The sequence below is a fragment of the Sipha flava genome, unplaced genomic scaffold (genome assembly GCF_003268045.1).
Source record: "Sipha flava isolate LNK unplaced genomic scaffold, YSA_version1 2_pilon_pilon, whole genome shotgun sequence".
Classification (NCBI taxonomy): domain Eukaryota; kingdom Metazoa; phylum Arthropoda; class Insecta; order Hemiptera; family Aphididae; genus Sipha; species Sipha flava.
The window spans coordinates 90893-111511 of record NW_020272972.1 but is presented as its reverse complement, the minus strand read 5'-3'; the positions used below and the strand labels follow the sequence as shown (position 1 = coordinate 111511).

Here is a 20619-nt window from a genome sequence, read left to right as displayed (position 1 = left end):
AAGGGGGAGAAGGTAATTTTGGGATGACTCGGAATAAAATATGGTGATGATAAAATTACAAAAATAATTATGATATATTAAATTTTTTAAAATTTACCATTGGGCATAAGATGAAAAAGGTTGGAAACCACTGTTGTAAGGGGTTTGTGGTTTGGGCTTCGTCTTGGATGGATAATTTTAGCACTCCCAAGTTTCATACTGAATGTGCGCCTATGCATAGATGCATGAAAAACACATTATGGTTAACCAACACATTATTCGTTTTACTCAAAATATAATATTAAAATAAGAACAAAAACTCAAAGGGACGGTTAGTTACCTTGTTTCCTCTTGGCAAATATTCTTTATGACATTTTTTATGAGCTCCTGCAAAAAATATTTCTGGGTCCGCACTAACCATAACTGTACGAGGTTTATGTACCTACCAATGTCTTTTATTTGTATCTCCAAAATTAAAAAAAATTGTTTATTTCATTATACCCTCAAACATGCCATTGGAATTTTAAATAAAGAAATACAAGGCATTTAATATTATATCCTTGTTATGTATACAAACATATAGGTAGGTACATACATTAATTCTATATTTTAAAATTCAACCTTGTTTTTATTTTGCCATCGTAAGAAACTAACACCGTCCATATTTTCTAAGAGAATTTAGATTTACCAGTTGAAAATTTGATAACAGAAAAATAAAAAGTACAATGGTAACAATGGCGTAGCCAAATGGTGGTTAACAGACTATAACCCTTCCATCCCTCGCCGAAATATCTCTTTAATTTTGTAAAATATACAATAATTTTAAGACATAGGTATAATATGGCATTATTATACATCTATCGTGACATCATTATTAAGACTGATAACGTGTTAAAAGAATTTCCTAAGCATTCAAGAAGATTAAATATTAATGTTGAAACATAAGTTACTTTTATGCATATGTATGTAAATGTGAATACTTTTTGAAGACTGTGTTAATTCAGTTTCAATAAACTAAATTATAACACATTATTTATTTTTACATTAAATTATGATTAATCGACTTATTGAAATTAAAAAGTTTGGTATTATGTAGGAGAGAATTTAAAATTTAAAACTCCCCCAAAATATTTTTCTAACTACGCCATTGGATGGTAAGTTCAATTTATTCTACTCTGCTCAGAATCTACAATTTTAATAATTGTAGCAATCAAAAATAATATAGTGTTATGTATAATTAACCAATAAATATTGGTCTTAAAAAACTTAACTAGTTGACTCAGTGGCGTAGTGATGGGGGGCAGGGGGGGCGGCCCGCTCCGGGTGGTACTTTTTATGGGGCGGCAAAATTTCACAGTAAATAATAAAATATATTTTGTAAATATTTGAACCATTTCATATTTTTAACGCAACTATAAATTCGGACCTAATGAATAGAGCACGGAATTTTTCATTACTTATTCTGTGATGAATTGGGAAGTTCCTTTTCTTTGAATGATATTTTGTGCTTGGATTGTTTATAACTTATAATCAGTAAGAATGATTTCTATTACATATATATTAAGTTCAATATTGTTTATTACGTCTCTTTAAGAAAGTACGTGATGCTTTGACAATTCAAAGAAAGTTTTATTCGTGGATCTTCAGTTGTTTAGTTCACACTGTTTTGTAACTGTTATTTTTATGCAAATAAGTACGTGTAGTGGTTATAAAATTATTGGATAACTTTGTGAAAATTTGAATTTTCCGCTACGTCAGGCCCTATTTTTATGTGCACCCCGACACACAATGTGCACCACGAATGTACAAATGTGTACCACGGTCTACAAAACAAAAATTAAATAATAAGTCAACTACTAGAAAATATGAGTATTATTGAATTTTTTAAAATTTAATACATATATATTATGTATGTAATATATTCCCTTTTCTAAGACAGTAGCGAGACTAAATTTTTATTTAAAGCAGTAAAATCAAGTGTGCAGTCTGAAATTGTACAAGGCCTGCGTTACGTTTACCTGCATTCATCTATGTGAGTATTAAATATTTTATTTGTGTAATTGTATGTTGGAATGATATGTTGTTCAAGTTTTAATTTATTAAAATCCGGCCTTGTATACATGCATACTCAGGGTTCCGAACAAATATTTACGGTTTTCAGATTTTTGCCTATAGATTGATGTGGTATAAAATATAGGTACCTAGTTTTTTAAATGTTCAATAGTTTCTTTTGTAATTCTAACTTTTATCATTACAATTTTTTTTTATTTTAGCATCAAAAATGAAAAGTATAAAATAAATTGTGGCGGAATTATAATATTATAATAAGTATAAGTATTTATAAATAGGTTCTATTACTTACTTAAAATTAGGGTTCACCTCGACAATCGCATGATTAAATAATACCTTTACATATATGCACAACTAAGGTAAAATATCCGGAGGGGCTATAGCCCTCCTATCAAGACTTAAAATAATCTCTAGATCACCCCTACTCTTATATACCATATTAATACAAATATTTTCGTTGGATTTACTGCAATGTGTCTTTTTGTATGTGACACTATTGTGAGTTAAGTATCTGTATGCAGTATGGCATGTATAACATGAAATATTTATGGGGGGGCTAATCCCCCTAGTTGCGCATATGCCTTTATACCTGTTACATCAATGGTTGAAGAATGAATTTTTGTTTTAATAAACGTGATTGTAAAACAAATAAACTTTTTTATTTAAAATTTAACCTGTATAATTCAAAATAGTGATGACTGTTCTTGCTGAAAACTTCTTTAGAATAAATGTATATAATGTATAATATACATCAAATTGAAATACCTAATTAAGATGGCGGCAAAATTGTCTTCTGCCTCTGGTAGCCGATACCCACTCTATACCACTGAGTTGACTGTCACAATTTTTAATTTATTGCTCAGGAGGCCATATGTATATTTTTGTGTATACTCAATAAATTGCCAAACTTGCTTTCGAGTACATTAAATGTGTCTTTTAAAAATACTATGAAAAATAGATTTTAAAATTTTCTTCTTTTTATATTTTGGCAACAAATACATATATAAGAATGGAAATTTTACTATTTACTAAATAATGTACATATAGCAGTCAATGCATTTAAGTACCTGGTAAAAGTACATTATCTCTGATATATTTTAAAATTACTTGTATAAAATTTCCATTAACAATGAAAATAAAAGCCAAGAATTTTTAATTTAATTTTTTTTTACTTCAAGTACAAATATCAAGTAGATAAGTACTAGGATTGTAGTTTGTTTAAATAACTTTTTTAATTAATTAATAAGTAAATAAACATCAGTAAATGAAGTATACATTTATTTAATCTCATTCTTATTTTACAAGTATGATTAATAAATTCAATATTACTAGTATTACAATATATTTTTATGAATAAAAACATTTTATAAATGATAAAAATTTGAATGAAAATCAACAGTCAGAAATTAAACTCCTCTATACATTATTATATTTCAACAGTAAAAAAAAATAAAAGTTCATATAAACATTATAAATTAATATAATACTTTTTAAATACGTATATAGTTTTCAAGTATTATAATATAATAGTGTGATGTATGAAAATATATTTTATAATTGAGTTTTTTGTATAAATTAAACAAACTTTGTTTCATATATAATTAAATAATTGTTACAAATATAAATTCATGGAGAAACAAATATATTTACTTAACATTTAAAATATATAATAATAACATACACCTTTAAATTAATCACCTATAATTATTACTATTTCCTGGAGGATGATCTATTTCATAATTGTTATTTGATCGATCTCGTCTTCTTGTATGTATATCTGTTAATGGATAGGTTTCTGGTTCAAAAACAGGTGGATATTCTAAAGATTCATTATCACTTGTTTGATCAACAGTCTGTAAATATTTTTAAACTTTATATTAATATACAATATCTGAGCTTGGTAAATTATGAAACTTAAAGTCTCCAAAGCAGACACCAAAGTTTAAAAATAGTTATTAAAAAACATAACATAAATATTTAAATTTTATCAATTTTTTTTTTCAAAATCTATTAATAACAAAACATGCATTTTTTAAATTGAATATGATTGATAAAATGTGGATTTCGATAATGATGACATTTTTATAGTAATAAATGACCAATTATTAATTTAGCAGATAAAAAGAACATATATATATATACAATTTTTTTAATATTAAGTTAGTTATACATGTTTTAAGTACAAAACAATGACACTGAATTTATTTTAGGTTATAAGCTAATGTTCTATAAAACTTTTATCTTAGTAACAGTAGTATTATAAGTAATATTTCTTAGAAAATGGTAAATATAAATTAAACTTACATATCGATTGGAATATAGATGGTGTTCATGTAATTCAGATAATTGAGGCATATATGGACCATCACGAGGGTAAGGAAAAGTCTTATTATTTCTATTGCCATTAAAATCACTTGAATGAGTAGAGCCTTCATTTATCCCTAAAAAAATATTATAACAATATACATAATGTAATTTTATTTTGAGAATAATTTTTTTTATATTATATAATGATAGTAGTCCAATGACCAAAATAAGTAATATAGTAAAAGATAAAATATATATAATTCTTTTTAATTTTCTATTTATATGAAATTTCATTATATGAAATGCCATCACGGATAATTAATTTAAGAATGCATTTAATTACTAAGTTTATCAAAATCTCACCGTTACATTATATATATAAAGTAGAATACAACATTTTTTTGTATAGTAAAAAAAGTCATTGAATCCAAATAAATATTGTTTATATATAGTAATAGTATGATAATAATTAATATAACAATTAAATATAATACATCAACGATAAAAAGAAATCATTAATATACAACTTAAGTCAATTATTTTCAAATTGTTAAAAGATCAACTTACAGGGAGACATTATGCTTAAATTGTAATTGTGTTCAACACTAGTCAATGCAGTGATCGGTTGTCTTGATCGAGGTTCACTTTCTGCAGCAATTCTAAAAAGTAAGAATAAAGACAAAACTATAGATGAAATTTAAGAAATAAAAATATAAATTTAAATTTATTTCTACATATATCACTTATAACAATAATAATCTAAAATTATTGTTATGAGAATATAATACTACTTTTATTTAAATATTTCTTATCTTTACCTGAAACTGGCTTGATCTAAAAACTGTTGATTTTGATCTTCTCTAATGCCTATTAAATAATGAAAATTCAAAATATAGCAAAGATTTTTTAAATATAATTTATTGAATTATATTTTACTGTAAGCTAATATTATAAATTTCTATAAAGATAATAATAACTCAATTATAGTTATAAATAATTTGATTCAAATATTCATGAGATTTTCAAAATTGTCAAAAAGTATTGAATTGTTCTATTCTTATTAAAATTACGAAATTTGCTAAATCATTTTAAATTCTAAATGAAGTAAAAATTATATGGTTAACATACTATTTTTTTTTTGTTTATAGCTGATAATTTAAAAATCAATCTATTTAATAATTAGTCAGTTTGAGATTTTAAATAGGTAAATAACTAATTAATATGGAGTATAGGAAAATACATATAATCTAATTTTGTTTATAATTATGTTATTATCACCAGGTGGTGGTGGTGGAGCTATGTATTGAGGTACACGCATAGCAATATGTGGGTGTTGTACACGTCTTTCATCTTGGCGAGACTGCATGAAAGATTCTAAAGTCATCTCAGAACTATTTGTAGAATCGCTTCGTCTATAAATGGATAAATAGTGTTCAAATAATTGCATTAAAAATAATTTATTTTCTGTACCTTTGGGTATTATCAGTTTTGGTAATTGAAGCTAATCGATAATCAACCATATCCGCAGGACGATTATGATTAATTTGAGGTACAGGATACATATCAGAGCTAAAATATAAAAATTTCTGTAATACTTTTATTATTTTATATAAAAAGTTAATATTAATAAGTTTATGAAAATAATTCACTTCTGAGTATAGGAGTTGGAGAGAACAGATATATCTGATTTAGAAACTGTTGGAGGTACTCTTCGGTAACTACGATATTGAGAAGTAGGAACTGGTTCACTTGAATCTCGTCCAATCATACCCAAAAATTTCCAATGTTTTCGGTCTAAGCTGCTACCTTTTGCTTGATCTTCTTTTGCTAAGTTTTTTTTTTGTTGTTTTTTTAATGAATGAAAACTCTTGTCACTAAACAAAAATGTAATAATTATTTAACTATGAAAAATTCAAAAAAATAATAGTAATCAAGAAGATTCAATTTTTAGATTCTTATCAAAATAAGAAATATGCATGGTCAAATAATAATACAGAATATAACCATGCAAATTTAATTTGCTAATTCAGTTAATTTTAGTGTTAATAATAAAATTAAAATAGCGTATTAAAGTAGCATCTATATGTCCAATTTAATTTATTTAAAAATTTAAAAATATTACAAACTGTAATAATAACATTTCAATTTTATTAACTAAACTACAACTACTAAATTAAATTATTTTTATATTACAAATATATTCATTAGTAGTAGGTTATTAAGAATTAATTTTAATAAAATTACACAATATTGTGATTACACAAAATATTTTTATAAAAGTAAGCATGCAGTGTACACATTATTCATGTTCTGGATGACTAGTTTATATATATATATTGAATTATATTTTAATCTTACATAATATTAATGATAATTTGTAAATAATAAATTACAGTCATATTACATTTTTAAAATAAAGTTAAAAATAACAATAAATTATAATGTATTTAAGAAGTCCATACCTTTTAGTTTTATTAGAGCTTGTACTAGGATTTGAATAAGATCCCAGGTGAAGAAATGTAGAAATATTTTTAAAAGCTGAACTTGTAAACGAAGTATCATGCAATGTGTCTGTTTTTGATACAAATGTTTCTTGAAAATCATGATTGCCGTGTAAATTTTCATCTTCTTCACCATCAGTCTCACTAACAGCTACAATATCTGTAAAGTATATATATAATCTTTTTTTTCTTCATTTTCATACTTTTAAAATTATAGGGGAAATAATAATTTATAGGCAATACACTGAGTAATATAGTTTTAAAAATGATAGCTAATTTAATTATAAAGAATATAGTTATTTATAATGCATACTAATAATAAAAATTCAATTACATAATAAATATTTTATTTATTCTAAATGTCTGCTTGCTATTTTTGCCAAATTAAAATAATTTTTTTAAATTTGTGTTGATAAATTAATTGTCTTTAACAAAGTTTATAATACTGTTTTGAATTAAAATGGATCAAATTTTATTTTTTTATAATTGAAAAACTATTAAATACTTATATCACTATCTGTACATTTACTAAATTAATAAATTTAAGATTTAATTAAGTAAACAAACCTGAATTATGTCCATCAGCAATGGTAGCAGTTGAAAACCAATCTAACCACATTGATAAATCATCTGGTGTTTCAGCTGCAAAATAGAACATTGTTCCCATGTGATACACTTTAAAAGCATTAGTTCTTGATTTAACTTCATCAGCAATAGACACCGTAAAACCAGATAATATGATCATAAGCCGAGCTTTTAAGGACTTAACAGGATTATAAAAGTATCTCAATTAGAATAAATAAAATGTTTAATAATATATTTTCAATACTTCTTTGTTATTAAATCCATAAAATGTTGTTCCTTTTATAATAAACCATCCTTTAATCCATTGCATTCGAGGAGATATTTTTTTAGATCTTTGATAAAGCCATCCTTGATATTCGCAAGCTCCTAATTCTTTAGCACTTATATTTCGGCGTTCTAAAAATAAACAATAGTTTATTATATAATGAAAAAAATAATATTTTTTACTACATAAAAAAACGAAAATTACTAGCTATCAATGGATTTTTCTGAAATAATTGTTTCTGCCCTTTGTTTTCTTTTTTCCCAATAGCTTTAGCACCAAGCATAGCTCTATAGCTGGTTCTTTTAGGCAATTCAGCAGGTTTGGATGGTCTAGGAGGTGGTATAGGAGGCTGAGATTTTTTGACTTCAGTTTTTTGTCTAGGAAATGTAGCTGGAGCATTAAGAACAGCTTGATGAGTTATGATAGCTGTTCTTTCAGATGGTAATGATATATTGTCTTTGGTATCTACTCGAAAAATATTATCATCGCTACCACTAAGGTCAGTTAATGATAATGGAGGGCAAGCATCGGATAAATCAGAAAATGAATTTTTTAAATAATCCTGTGGCTCTTGTTTTTTATTTAAATAAAATTTATTTTTATATCGGTTTACTGAATATATTGGAGAATCCATACATGGAACTGTATCTTGAGATGAATGGGTTGCAATATTATTATAACCTAAGATATTTCCATTTTGGTTTTCTAAGTAACATTTATTTGAATTTTCTAAAGATTCTTCAGTTTTTGAATCAAACGAAAATCCACTACTGGATTCTGAAACTGTACAATTTAATTGGTCTATAATTCTACTTTTATCTTGAGGCTCATACTCAAAATTATCAATTATATTATTATCTTTCATTTTTGTAGAGTCTATGTCTTCAGTCTTGGGTGGTGGAGGTTTTGGAAAATATAAAATTGGCTTTACTGATTTGTTTATACATTTAATACTATCAATTTTTGACTCTGTCTCAAAAGTAATATCATCATCATTTCTTGGAGAAGGTGGTTTGGGAAAAACTAGAATAGGTTTATCAAGTCTTTTAATTTTGTCTTCATTTACACAACTATTGGTAACTTTTTTTGAATCATAATTGTTTACATCTTCAATTGACATTCTTAAATCGGAATCAAAATACTCAAAATCATCATGAAGATTAACATCTGTTGAAAAGTCATAAGATGGAGTGCTGTAACTTTTGTCTAGTTTTCCACGTACTTTAGTAACTATTGGATTATCTATTGGTTGAGAAACTTTAGAAATAATTGGTTTTGGCATTATTTTAGGTTTTTTGTTAGTAACATTTTCAGGATTATTATTATTATTAATTTTCAATTGATTGATTCGTTCTTTTAAAGATACTAAATTACTACTTTTCAAGACATCATCTTTAATAGATGTATCAGCAAATTTTTTGTCAGAAAATGTTTGACTTTCATGTTTCTCATTAATCACTTCATTTGGTGGTAATGATGTCCATTGAACTTTTGTTGGCTTAGAACGTTTACTAAGTTGCATCTCACTATTACATTTTTCACTATTTTTTTTACTGTTATGAGCTTCTTGTTTTAACTCGTTCCAAAACTGAAAATAAAATTATAACACTTTTATATTTAAAAACAATGATAATCTAATTTGTATTAAAAGTTATAAAATAGGGAAAAATTCAATCCATGCAAATAAAATGGTGGAATACGATTGAGAACTATTTTTATAGGCTCATAAATATTAATCTGTAAAATATAAATTATACAATATTAGATATTTGTTGTTCACTACTTCACTTAAAAATTATTAATTTTTATATTAAAAATCTAAAATTATTAACCATAATTAGTAGTAAATATATCACTAATTGAGACCAAAAATAATTCTAATACAAAAAAATAAAAAATAACACTTTTATTAGCCAAAAAAATGCACTCAATCGTTTTACACCTAAACAAGAATGTATAAATTTTGTTTTAATTAAAAGATAATAGTATTTAATTAAGGATCTTCCTGGTTGCACAAACTGTGGTATTTATAATAATTAATAATAATAATAATATAAAAATCATAATGCATTATTAATGTAAAATATAAATAAACTTAAAAATAACAGGCATTAGAGAAAATTTTAATCGACAAATAAAAATTCTTTAAATTATTTATAATAAATTTGGAACAGAATTAAAAATTACTATGGGATTTCCTATACATATCTTAAAATTATATGTATATGTATCCTTAAATTATTTATTTATTAAAACAGTTTATGTATATTTATTAATTCATCAACTAAATACAAATTCAATTAAATTGATATTTTTCAGTATTTTAAAATATATTAACATATGTTTTATATTTATATATTTATTGATGCCACAAAGGCATAAGTACAGTACAGATATTGATAAAAGATGCATCGGAATAAAGGTAAAAGAACAGTGTTACAAATAGCTTCAATATGAGTAAATATAAAAATTAACTAATACAATTTCTTAATTATAGATGGCAAAGAATGATAAAAAATATCTATATTTAACAAATTATTAAGAATGCGACATGCACATTCAAAAGGGGTATCGTATCCATAGTTAATGGCATGGAATTTTGTTTTAAAAATTTGAGAATTTCTTAAGTAAAAGAAAGGAATTTCTAGAGATAATTTAAATAGGAAATCAGGATCATCAATATAATTATTCAAAAGTTTATAAATAAAGGTAACATCAGATTCAATTTGTCTTTCAGTTAGGGTCTTAAATTTATATGGAATTATTGCAAAACGAAAAGAACTTATTTTTAAAAATTGGTTTTGAAGTTTATTTAAGTGATTAATATAAGAAATTTGATGGGGCGACCAAATAAAAGAGGCATATTCAAGTATCGAGCAAGCTAATGAAATGTAAAGGATGTTTAATGTGTAAATATTAGAAAAACCAATTGTGTTGCGAATTATAAAACCAAGTGTTTATAGTAGTATAATTTTATTTAATTTCTAAAAAAGAAAAATAAATTTTTATTTTAAAATTCAATACATTAAACATTTATTAAATATTTTATTGAATAAATGTAATGAATAATTTATAATTTTTAGTAAAATTTAAATCAATATTATTTTAAATTAATTTTATGTTTCACGGAAGATCCTTAAAAAAATATTCTACTGTAATTAACATACGCACACATAACTCATTCTAAGAAGAATATTATCCTACAAATAATCAAATAGAATTTATAGTTTAAAATGAATAATTATAATACATAAAATGTATGAAACTGAAAATATAATATTGTATAATAAAATAGAAAAACAATAATTAATCCAAAATGTTTAATACGAGTATATTAACCAGGTTCTGTTTATTTAAACTATGTAAACTTAATGATATGAGGAACATGTTTTAAATAAATAATATATATTATATATTAATAATTTGGCTGAGTGAGAAATGTTTTTATTTTATAGGGTAAATAATAAAACTATAATTTGTATGACTAAAATTATTCATTTATATAGATTTTTCTACTTTATCCATATATTACTGTAAGACACAGTTTTTAATAGATCACAAATCACAATGCATTATAATTTGAAAAACCTACAAAAAAAATCAAAACGTTATATCAAGGGGATTTTTTTCTACTATATATTATGGATGCAATTTTTAAAATTTTTTTTTTTTTATTTATTAGAATTAACACCAGTCAGCTTTTAACAAATGATACGTAATGAATACAAGATATTATACAGATACAGTACTGTATACATGGATTAACTTAAATACTAAGGTTTAAGAATAATAAAAATAACAAAATTACAAATAAGAAACAGGAAATAACAAGCAAAAATGTGTGTTTCCATTCTAAAATAATTAAGGCAAGTTTGCTACACGCATCAATCTTGAGAGTGGGGCATTTCAGGAAAAATTAGATTTATTATTTGGTAGAAAGAGCACTGCAGCCTAGTAATAGTGGAATTACAAAAATCGAGTTGAAGAGTTGAGTTCGAGAAGCCTCGGAACATCAACTCAACCCTCAATCAGACCTCGAATGAAGTTAGTTCCAAGTTTATCGTGCCTAGCTGAAAGATAATTTAGATTAAGAGTTTGAATAATAGGCCTGTAATCATGTTTTGGGTGTGTAATATTTAGATGATATCCAGCAAAGTTCATAAAATAATTTTGCACCCGATCAATACGTTGAATGTCATCGGCAGTGTATGGTCACCAGAAAACAAACCCATATTCAAGAACCGAACAAACCAATGTATTATAGAGAATCAGTAAGCAATTTAGGGAACTAAAATTAACAGCGTATCTTCTTATAAAACCCAATATTCGAAAAGCTTTCCCAGCCATAGTATCAATGTGAGGACTAAAATTAAGCCAGGGTACATACAAAATGCCCAAATCCTGGATTTGGTTAACGCGTTGAACGGTTAGTCCGCTTAGTTTGTAGTCAAAGGGCAATACTGACCTAGAACGATGAAAAGTCATTACATTTGGCAATATTTAGCGACAAATTAAAAGTATTACACCAGGTGGCGAATTTATCAAGGGTGTTTTGTAGAACGAGTTGATCACTGTATGAAGATATCATATGAAAATAAATGTTAAAAACTTATGAATAAAAAATATAATTAGGTATTTTGAAAACACTTTAATTATAATTTAATTACAATTCAATAAAAATTGTATTTAGTATAATTAGAGTTTTTGTTTTATAACATTTTATTTTCTCACATGAACTACTACTTACTTAAATAATAACTCTTAAGTTTCACTGTATTATTTTATTTTATTTAATTACATTCCATATTCTCTGTAATGCATTCCCCTGCGGCATTGAAAATTTAATAAATAAATAAAAAATAAATAAATATTTTAATAGTCAGTGAAAATCCGTACAAATAAATATTTTGATTAATTTAATGTTTTAGTAATAATTAATGCCCATAACCAAAACTTTTATTACTAAAGATTAATATTTTAAAAAGTTAATTTAATGTTTATTTTATTATTTTTGAAATTTCACATTAATAAAAGTAATAGTTGATAAATACATATGATTCATAAATTAAAATACATAAGAACTCTTTCAAAATAAGTTTTAATTTGTCACACTCTGCCCAAACATAATATTAATTAGTTTATATTGTAAATAGTTTATACTTATCATGATCATAATAATTTAATAAACTGAACCTCAGTTAATATAATGTAATTTTAAAAGCAAATAATTAAACATAATATTAAAAAATGGTAGATCAATAAGAATTCTTGTTTAACATAAACATATAAGTAACATATAACCAATACAGAAAGAGAAAAAGACTATTGTTACCTGTAGGTATTTACTTATTCATTTATGACTTGTAACTCGTTCTTAAATATACATTAGTAATCCAATACTTTAGATTAATGTATTAGGCCTTTTTGAATGTCCACCAGAATAATTAACTCACATTAAACTTTGATAAAAATTATGTAAGTGAATAATTTATTTAATATACATTTATTTACGTATTTAAATAAATATTTTAAAAACAATTAAAAATTGTTATTTTTATAAATAACAAACATTTTAACTAATATTTAAAAATGAATAGTAAAATTAATTGAGCTGGTATGACAAATGGACTAACCTTTTATATAGGTTTATTAAGGCACGTCTAGTGTTACCTGTTCAAAAAAATAACAAACTATACAGTGCATTTAATACGCACATCATCTGCCGGGACGGAGCAAAGTCAATTTTTTTAAATTTATAATTTCCACAATAATAGTTTAACTGGATGACATTTATTATTTTTGAAAGTTAAAACTATTTTTATATTAAAACTATTCATTTTTTATTAAAATAATACCTGATCAAAATTGAATGGTGCATGTTTTCCAATAGGACTAGCTCCACTTATAGTAGCTCGTCTTTGAACAGGTATATGAGGTTTTGGAAGATAAAGTCTAACAGAAGTAGGTGAAGAGCAATTGGCACTCTCAAGTTCACTTTCATCACCACTACTACTGTTACTATGTGAACAAATTTCAGGAGAAATTGAACGTCCATTTGAATGAATAACTGGTGGTGGACTCAATAAATGACCACTTATAAGTTGACTCTCTTGAATTTTTGATATTTTCTTATCTTGCCTAAAATTTAAAATGTATATAGATTAATGTGTTTCTTACTTATATAAGTAAAATATTTTATTTTGAAACGTTAACACGGTATCTCCTTAATTTTTTCATATATATATAAATAATTCAGATGAAATTTGAAAGGTCTCAACACAATCTAGGGCCACATTAAGGTTGAAATATGATAAAAGAAGGTATTTTTTTTATTTTTTTTTTATTTATTTGATTAAGAAAGAATAGGATTTAGCATGATCATGCAAAGAACATAACGATAGATTTATTATTATTTATAATATATTTTACAAAAAAGCATTCTGTGTAAATTCAATGTTTTTTAAAAAAATTATTAAGGATCAAAATATTTTATATAATTATCAAAATTGAATTATTGTAATTTTTTAAATATATACAACATACGATTGGATATATGTTAAAATATTTTTTATAAAAATTATAGAAAATTAAATCATATAAAATAAGGTTAAGGGTGAAAATTTCATAAGATTAACATTGATATAACTTTTGGTTATATTTACTAGAATTTGTGTAATTTTTACAAAAATATAGGTATAAGAAAATGAAATGGATGGTTTGCTTTTATCAATGTTTTCTCACGTATATTGTAATATTTTAAGAAGCAATAATATTTTGTCCAGTCATGTGATATAATTTTACTTCTATAAACACTCCGAATAAAACAAGTTCAAAATTGTGATGTCTGCACACAAAAAATAATATTTTTCTTCCTAAACTTTTTTTAAGAAAATACATGCTCTATTTAACCTCCCTGTGTTAGAAGCTTTAGTAATAAACACGATTTTTGTAAATTTATTTGTAATATAGTAATGATCGTCTTTGTAGAGTAATAAAGATAGCTGAAGATATTTCATATCCTGTGCCAAAAAGCATTTGAGGGACTCCAAGAAGTTGTTCAACATTCATTGCTATTGCAATAATAGGTAAATGATCATTATTGTTTTCGGCAAAGGTAAGAGGTATTATTGAATCCCAATGGATTGCAACATAATTACAATTTTTTTCTTAAAATTTCTGTCAATAGTTTTCTCTAATATGCATTCTAATAAAAAATATAAGATAAGATACGTACCTAAGATTCAATTCAATTCAAATAATAATTAATTTATATTAAGAAAGGTTTATTTTGTACAAATTAAAAATTGAAAATTTGAAGAAAAGGCAATAAAATATATTTGTTTTTTATATAGTTAAATAATACGTCCATGCTTGGTTTTCATATATCAATACAATTTAAGCTCTAATTAATGATATATTATTAAAAAAAAAATTAGAATATAAATTGCATAATGAAAGAATAGCAGTTATATTCACGTACACATAATAAATCCTGGACCATCACATGAGAATACTCAGTGAGGCCAAGTACTATTTTCTTGAGAAATAAATAAATAAATAATAATAATAATAATAATAACAGTAGATGTATCATTAAAAAATAATAAATCAATGTGGTGTTTAAATCCAGAGTGTTTTAAATTTTAATTTTAATTATTGCGTAAATAATAATACAAAACTCAAAATGGCTAGAGAATATTGAGTATTTATAATTTTCATTTTAAATTAAATAATGACATTAGATGAAATATCACTTAAATTAAAATGTCACTTTTTATTCAAAAATACTTTTTAGTTGATTCAATAAACTCTAAACCAATTTGAATATTCTAGAGCAGCGATTCTTAACATTCGTAGATCATGAACCCCTGATATAAGATTTTTAGAAATTGCGGACCCCTTACGAATTTTTTTTTTAGAATACATTTTTTTTTTTTTTACAAAAACATCTCATGTTATTAAAACCAAAATTATAAAAATAATTTTATGTAATAAATTATATTGGTAGACATAACAAAATATACATATTTATAATTATTTTTATTACAGTTAATTTTTCAGTAATTTAATTTTAATTATTTTAGTTTTTTTTTTTTTTTAATATTCTTAAAACTTAATTTTTATTAATTTAATGTGATGGTTGATGTTATACTTAAGACACAAATTTTTGAACATCGTATGAAGATAAGATCCATCTATTGTGTAATAAAAAACATATGAAAAAGAAATTAATAATAATAATAATCCAACAATAACTAATGATACACTCAAGTCATGAATTGACGTATTTTATGTGTTAAGACTGTCGCGGACTCTTGAAATGAGTATCGCGGACCACAGATTAAGAACCGCTGTTTTAGAGGTTTAAAATGTCTACAGTTTTTAATCATCAGTATTTAATTTATTGTAATAATCAAAAATACTACAAGATAGAAAAACATATTATGAAATCATTAAAATCTGTGAATGACTCAGCTAAGAGAGAAGTCAAGTTTATTAAAGAATATAACAACAAATTTAGAAAATACAAAGAACAAACACATGTTATATATCAATGTTACATGTGAAGTAAATGTTAACATTCTAAATGTTAACATTTTTTATAATTTTAATCCTCTTTTTCATTTTAGGAGAAAAGGGACAAAGAAAATTAATTCAATCATACAGAGTAGTATTATAGTTTAAAACTTATTGAGTTATTGGTGTCAAAAAATAACTAAATAAAAAAAAAAATTGAATTGCTATTATAAAAAAATCTAGTTATATATATTTTCGCATATTTCAGTTATTTCAAGTGCATATGTGCATGTATGTTTCCTATAATTTGTGGGCAATAAGTCCCGAACCCTAGTTATGACTTATCAAAAGAATCATACTTAAAATTGTATCGTACTATAATAGTTATATTTTTAAATTTAATTACATTTTTTAATTTATTGTTTGATGTGTTCCAAAAAATCAAATATGTAAATACAATTTTATTTAAATCAACTATTAAAAATTAAATTAAATCCAAATCATAGTTGGAATAGTAAAAAAAAAAAAATAATTTAAGTACGAATCTATTGGCTTGATGTTAAATGATTGAGATTTAAATCATAATAAATCATAATTTAATTATGAAGTTATTAATTTAACGTGAAAACTTTTAATATAATTATATTGGCTAGCTTCATTAGTTACTTTTTTCTACATGATAATTTGACAATTATAAATATAAAATATAAATAGTTTATTTTTAATTTAAATTTTATTTCATTGGTAATTCTGTTAAAATATTAGTTTACTTTTAATAAATAATAAGACATTTTTTTTACAGTAAAAGTTATTAAAAATTAGTAATTGCTAAATTTATAAAAAAATATACTTACTTATGTAATGGAAAACTGAAATTAGGAATTGTCAATAAATCACTTGGTCTGGGCGGAGTTAGTTGATCAAAGTATCTTTGTGGATAATTGAATAGCTTTTTACTAGGTAAGCGATAAGGTTTCATATATATCTGCCCAAATACTTTGCTATGCCGAGGTCGTTTTTTAAGTGTTAAAAAAATATCAGTAGATGCATCTTCTAACAAAGCCATTACTTGTCTTGCTTGCCATCCAACCTAATATTTCAGAAAATAAGAAATTAGCAAAATTCAAAAAGTTTTTGACTGTTATTCAAATTTTAATTTTTTTAAATTAAACTAAATTAAAACTACCCTTGATACCAGAGGTGCAATTCAATTTTTTTTCTTGTGTAGGGGGGGAAGGGAATTTTTTCTAAACAAAATTTTACAATTCAACTAAATAAAATAAAAAAAAAATGTTGGAAAACAATTTTAATTTTTATTGTATAAACTTAACTGTCACTTGATATTCAAAAAATTAATTAAACTATCTAATTATTACATTTGTCTGATATATAAATAGGTACATTACATAATATGAACAATTTGAAACTAATAATTCATAAAACAATTTTAATATGAGTTTCTAGAGGCCCCCTCAGCCACACTATAAACATAATCCTGCTTGATACTAAAAGCACTATACTCAATAACATATTTTATAAAATTAGACGCTTCAGGTTTTCAAAAATTTTTATTTGTTCCCAATAAGATCTTACATAAAAGAATTTAATTGTATACTTTATTTATTATGATTACAGATTACAAGTTAAAGTTAAAATCATAGTTTATTTAAATTTATATCAATTGACTTTAAATAAAAGTAATAATTATATTAAGCTATTTTTGGTTTTTTTTTTTGGGCAAGAAAATTTCAGTTTTAATCATATTAACAAATAAGTCAATAATAATTAATTGTTCAATGTTCAATCAAAAATCAAATATGATTATGATATTTTAATATAACTTACCACAGTTTGATAATCAACTTGTACAATTTCATCACCAGCCTCAATTTTGCCGCATTGATGTGCAACACTATTACATTTTACTTCTCCTACTTGGTGGACACCATGAAATGATGGTACAATATAGAACCCCTGAAATTAATCAGAAAATAATTAATATCATACTACATGAAAATAACTGAAAGAAAGTACTATACATTAAAAGTATATCAATTAAGTAAAATATATTTTTAAAAATAAATGTCAAATTCATATAATGTATCCAAATAATATTTTATATACAAATAATGACATTTTATATTCATCTAAATATTCAAAATGGAAACTACAATGAAAAATAGCTAACTATTTATGAATATTTTAAGTTTTGATAAGTATCAGGGAAGGATTACTACAATACCATCATCTTAACTTTAAATATTCATACAAAATTAATAGTTTGTTTGATGCTATTTAAAAAGAAATAAATTTTTCTATACAAATATATGTATATTAAATGTATATAAGATAATTTTTTAAAGAACACTGACATAAAAGGTTAGTGTTGTTTTAGTTACTTGTTTAAAAATGTCAATATTTATGTCATATAAAATTTAAAAAATATTTAAAAACCAGAGATTCTCCAGATCTTTTCTTGAGTGTTGCAACATCCAAAGTAGCAGGCTGTAAAATTAAAGAATCTTGACTTTCTTGAATGATAAGATCAGCAAGTTGAGCTAATTGTTTAGCAATTTCAAAAATATTCTCTACTGGGTTCTCAGCAAAGCGATCACGTTGTCCACTAGTTACTATTTCAAGAGCTAACTTAAGCAACCTGTTTTTCATACTTATATAATGTGGTTGCCCGCAAAACGGTGGTCTAAAAAAAATTATCAATATTTGTTTAATTAAGAAATAACAGTAAAATAATTTTAAATCTAACCTGTTTAACCAGTTAACTAATGGCTTTAGTATAGCTACTGTATTGGCTACATCTGTTAGAATTTTAGTTGGAACTTGAGTAGAACTTAAATAATTTTGATTAATATCTTTATATAAGCTGTGAGCACTACAAGACAGTCTTAATGCTAATAGTTGTACATTTTCTTTATCCAATTCATAATGCTAAAAATATATAAAAACAATAAAATAATATATATATTATATTAATTATTAATAACAAATAAAAATCTAACTCTAAACAGTTTTTGGATATATATTTAAAAGATATTAAAATAAAATGACCAAATATAATCAATTTAACTTTTTTAAATTTCAAGCAATAAAGGGAAACAATTTAAAGATATATTATTATAAATTAATTCTTAATAAATTTTATGAATAGGTATTTGAAAACTTGATATAAAAATTCCTGAAATAATAGGACACTAATAAGTAATAAAAGTTAGAATCTATTTTAAATTAATACAAATTAAACACTATATTAATTTAATGAAATTGCTTGAACTGAAATTAATGCATATTAATGATATACGTTTAAAAAGTAAGCTACATTAAGTTTTTGAGTAAATTATAGTTATTGATAACCTTTAAATTGAAAATAATATCGAAAAATAGAATGGAAAATAGTAATGAGCCAAGCCATAAACTTAAATTGATACAAAATATTTTTCAAGATAATTTTGGTAACATCCCAATAAAATTAATTTATAAATATTTTAAATGGAATACTGAAATTTGACAAGTGTATGAAACTAATGAAAGGAATTTTTTTGTTACTTACAAAATTTCTAAGTAGATCTACTGCTTCTAGTATTAATTCTTGATGTCCAATTTTACATACACCAATTTTATCTAAGTCATTGGGTTGCATATCTAATAATTTTTGTCCATTGATCTCTCTATCAATAAAGTATTTGATGTATGGTAAAATAACACTGTCCAAACCTAAAAAATGTTATGTATAAAATGTTTGTACTTTGTGATAATTAGTTTATAATTTACCTTTAAGCCAATCAGCTACTTGATCCGATTTCCAATCAGCCACATTAACATAAGCCATAGTTTACAATGTGATTTTAATTCAAGTATTTGAATTAAGTGGATTTAGAAAAATATCATTTAATTTTTCTAGATTCATGAAACTAACCAGTGTTCTATTTACAGATTTACATTAATAGAATAACTGTTACTCAAATATAAAACTTAGAATAGGTTTCTTTAAAATTAAAACCAGTTAAATAATGAATAATTAGAAAACTAGAAAGTATTCCGAAAAACAATTGATGGATACGAATAAAAAGAAAATAATAACAACAGTCAACAAATAAGTCTTAATTCATTTCATGACGTATTCTTATCATGGTTCAAGCAAGGACAAATAACCAAGACCTTATCTGATTGGTTTAAATTCGTTCCATATCAAACAACACTAACATACATGATTGTTCACAAACATTTTCACCAAATTTGGCAACATCCTTGACCCTACTTTTCTGTGCCAGAATGTTAGAAATGCATGAAAAACCAAAAATTATTAAGTTTGAATATTGAATTAATAACCGTAACATTTAAAAAATATTACATTTTGAGTGAAGGCATAAAATTAATTGT

At 24.1% G+C, this 20619-nt stretch overlaps 1 protein-coding gene across 1 annotated transcript; it reads right to left on the bottom strand.

Annotated features, from left to right (window-relative positions):
* Positions 1-3724: 3724 nt before the first annotated feature.
* Positions 3725-20565, bottom strand: LOC112686175. The gene is made up of 18 exons (XM_025558370.1): positions 20011-20565; positions 19790-19953; positions 18989-19170; positions 18679-18925; positions 18070-18198; positions 17079-17314; positions 13563-13845; positions 7912-9295; positions 7687-7838; positions 7425-7620; positions 6819-7017; positions 6006-6230; positions 5827-5925; positions 5635-5768; positions 5175-5223; positions 4924-5015; positions 4354-4490; positions 3725-3902 (listed from the first exon to the last, which is right to left on the bottom strand). The coding sequence occupies exons 1-18, from the start codon at positions 20066-20068 to the stop codon at positions 3744-3746; spliced, it is 4125 nt and encodes a 1374-aa protein (XP_025414155.1). The 5' UTR covers positions 20069-20565; the 3' UTR covers positions 3725-3743.
* Positions 20566-20619: the final 54 nt, after the last annotated feature.

Bases quoted from the DNA above. Each gene is read 5' to 3' on its own strand.
- LOC112686175 (XM_025558370.1), bottom strand. From the start codon at position 20,068: ATGGCTTATGTTAATGTGGCTGATTGGAAATCGGATCAAGTAGCTGAT. The intron at 7,018-7,424 runs GTTTGTTTACTT...TATACTTTACAG, and splicing joins TGCTGATGGACATAATTCAG to ATATTGTAGCTGTTAGTGAG. The intron at 5,769-5,826 runs GTACAGAAAATA...ATCCATTTATAG, and splicing joins AAAACTGATAATACCCAAAG to ACGAAGCGATTCTACAAATA.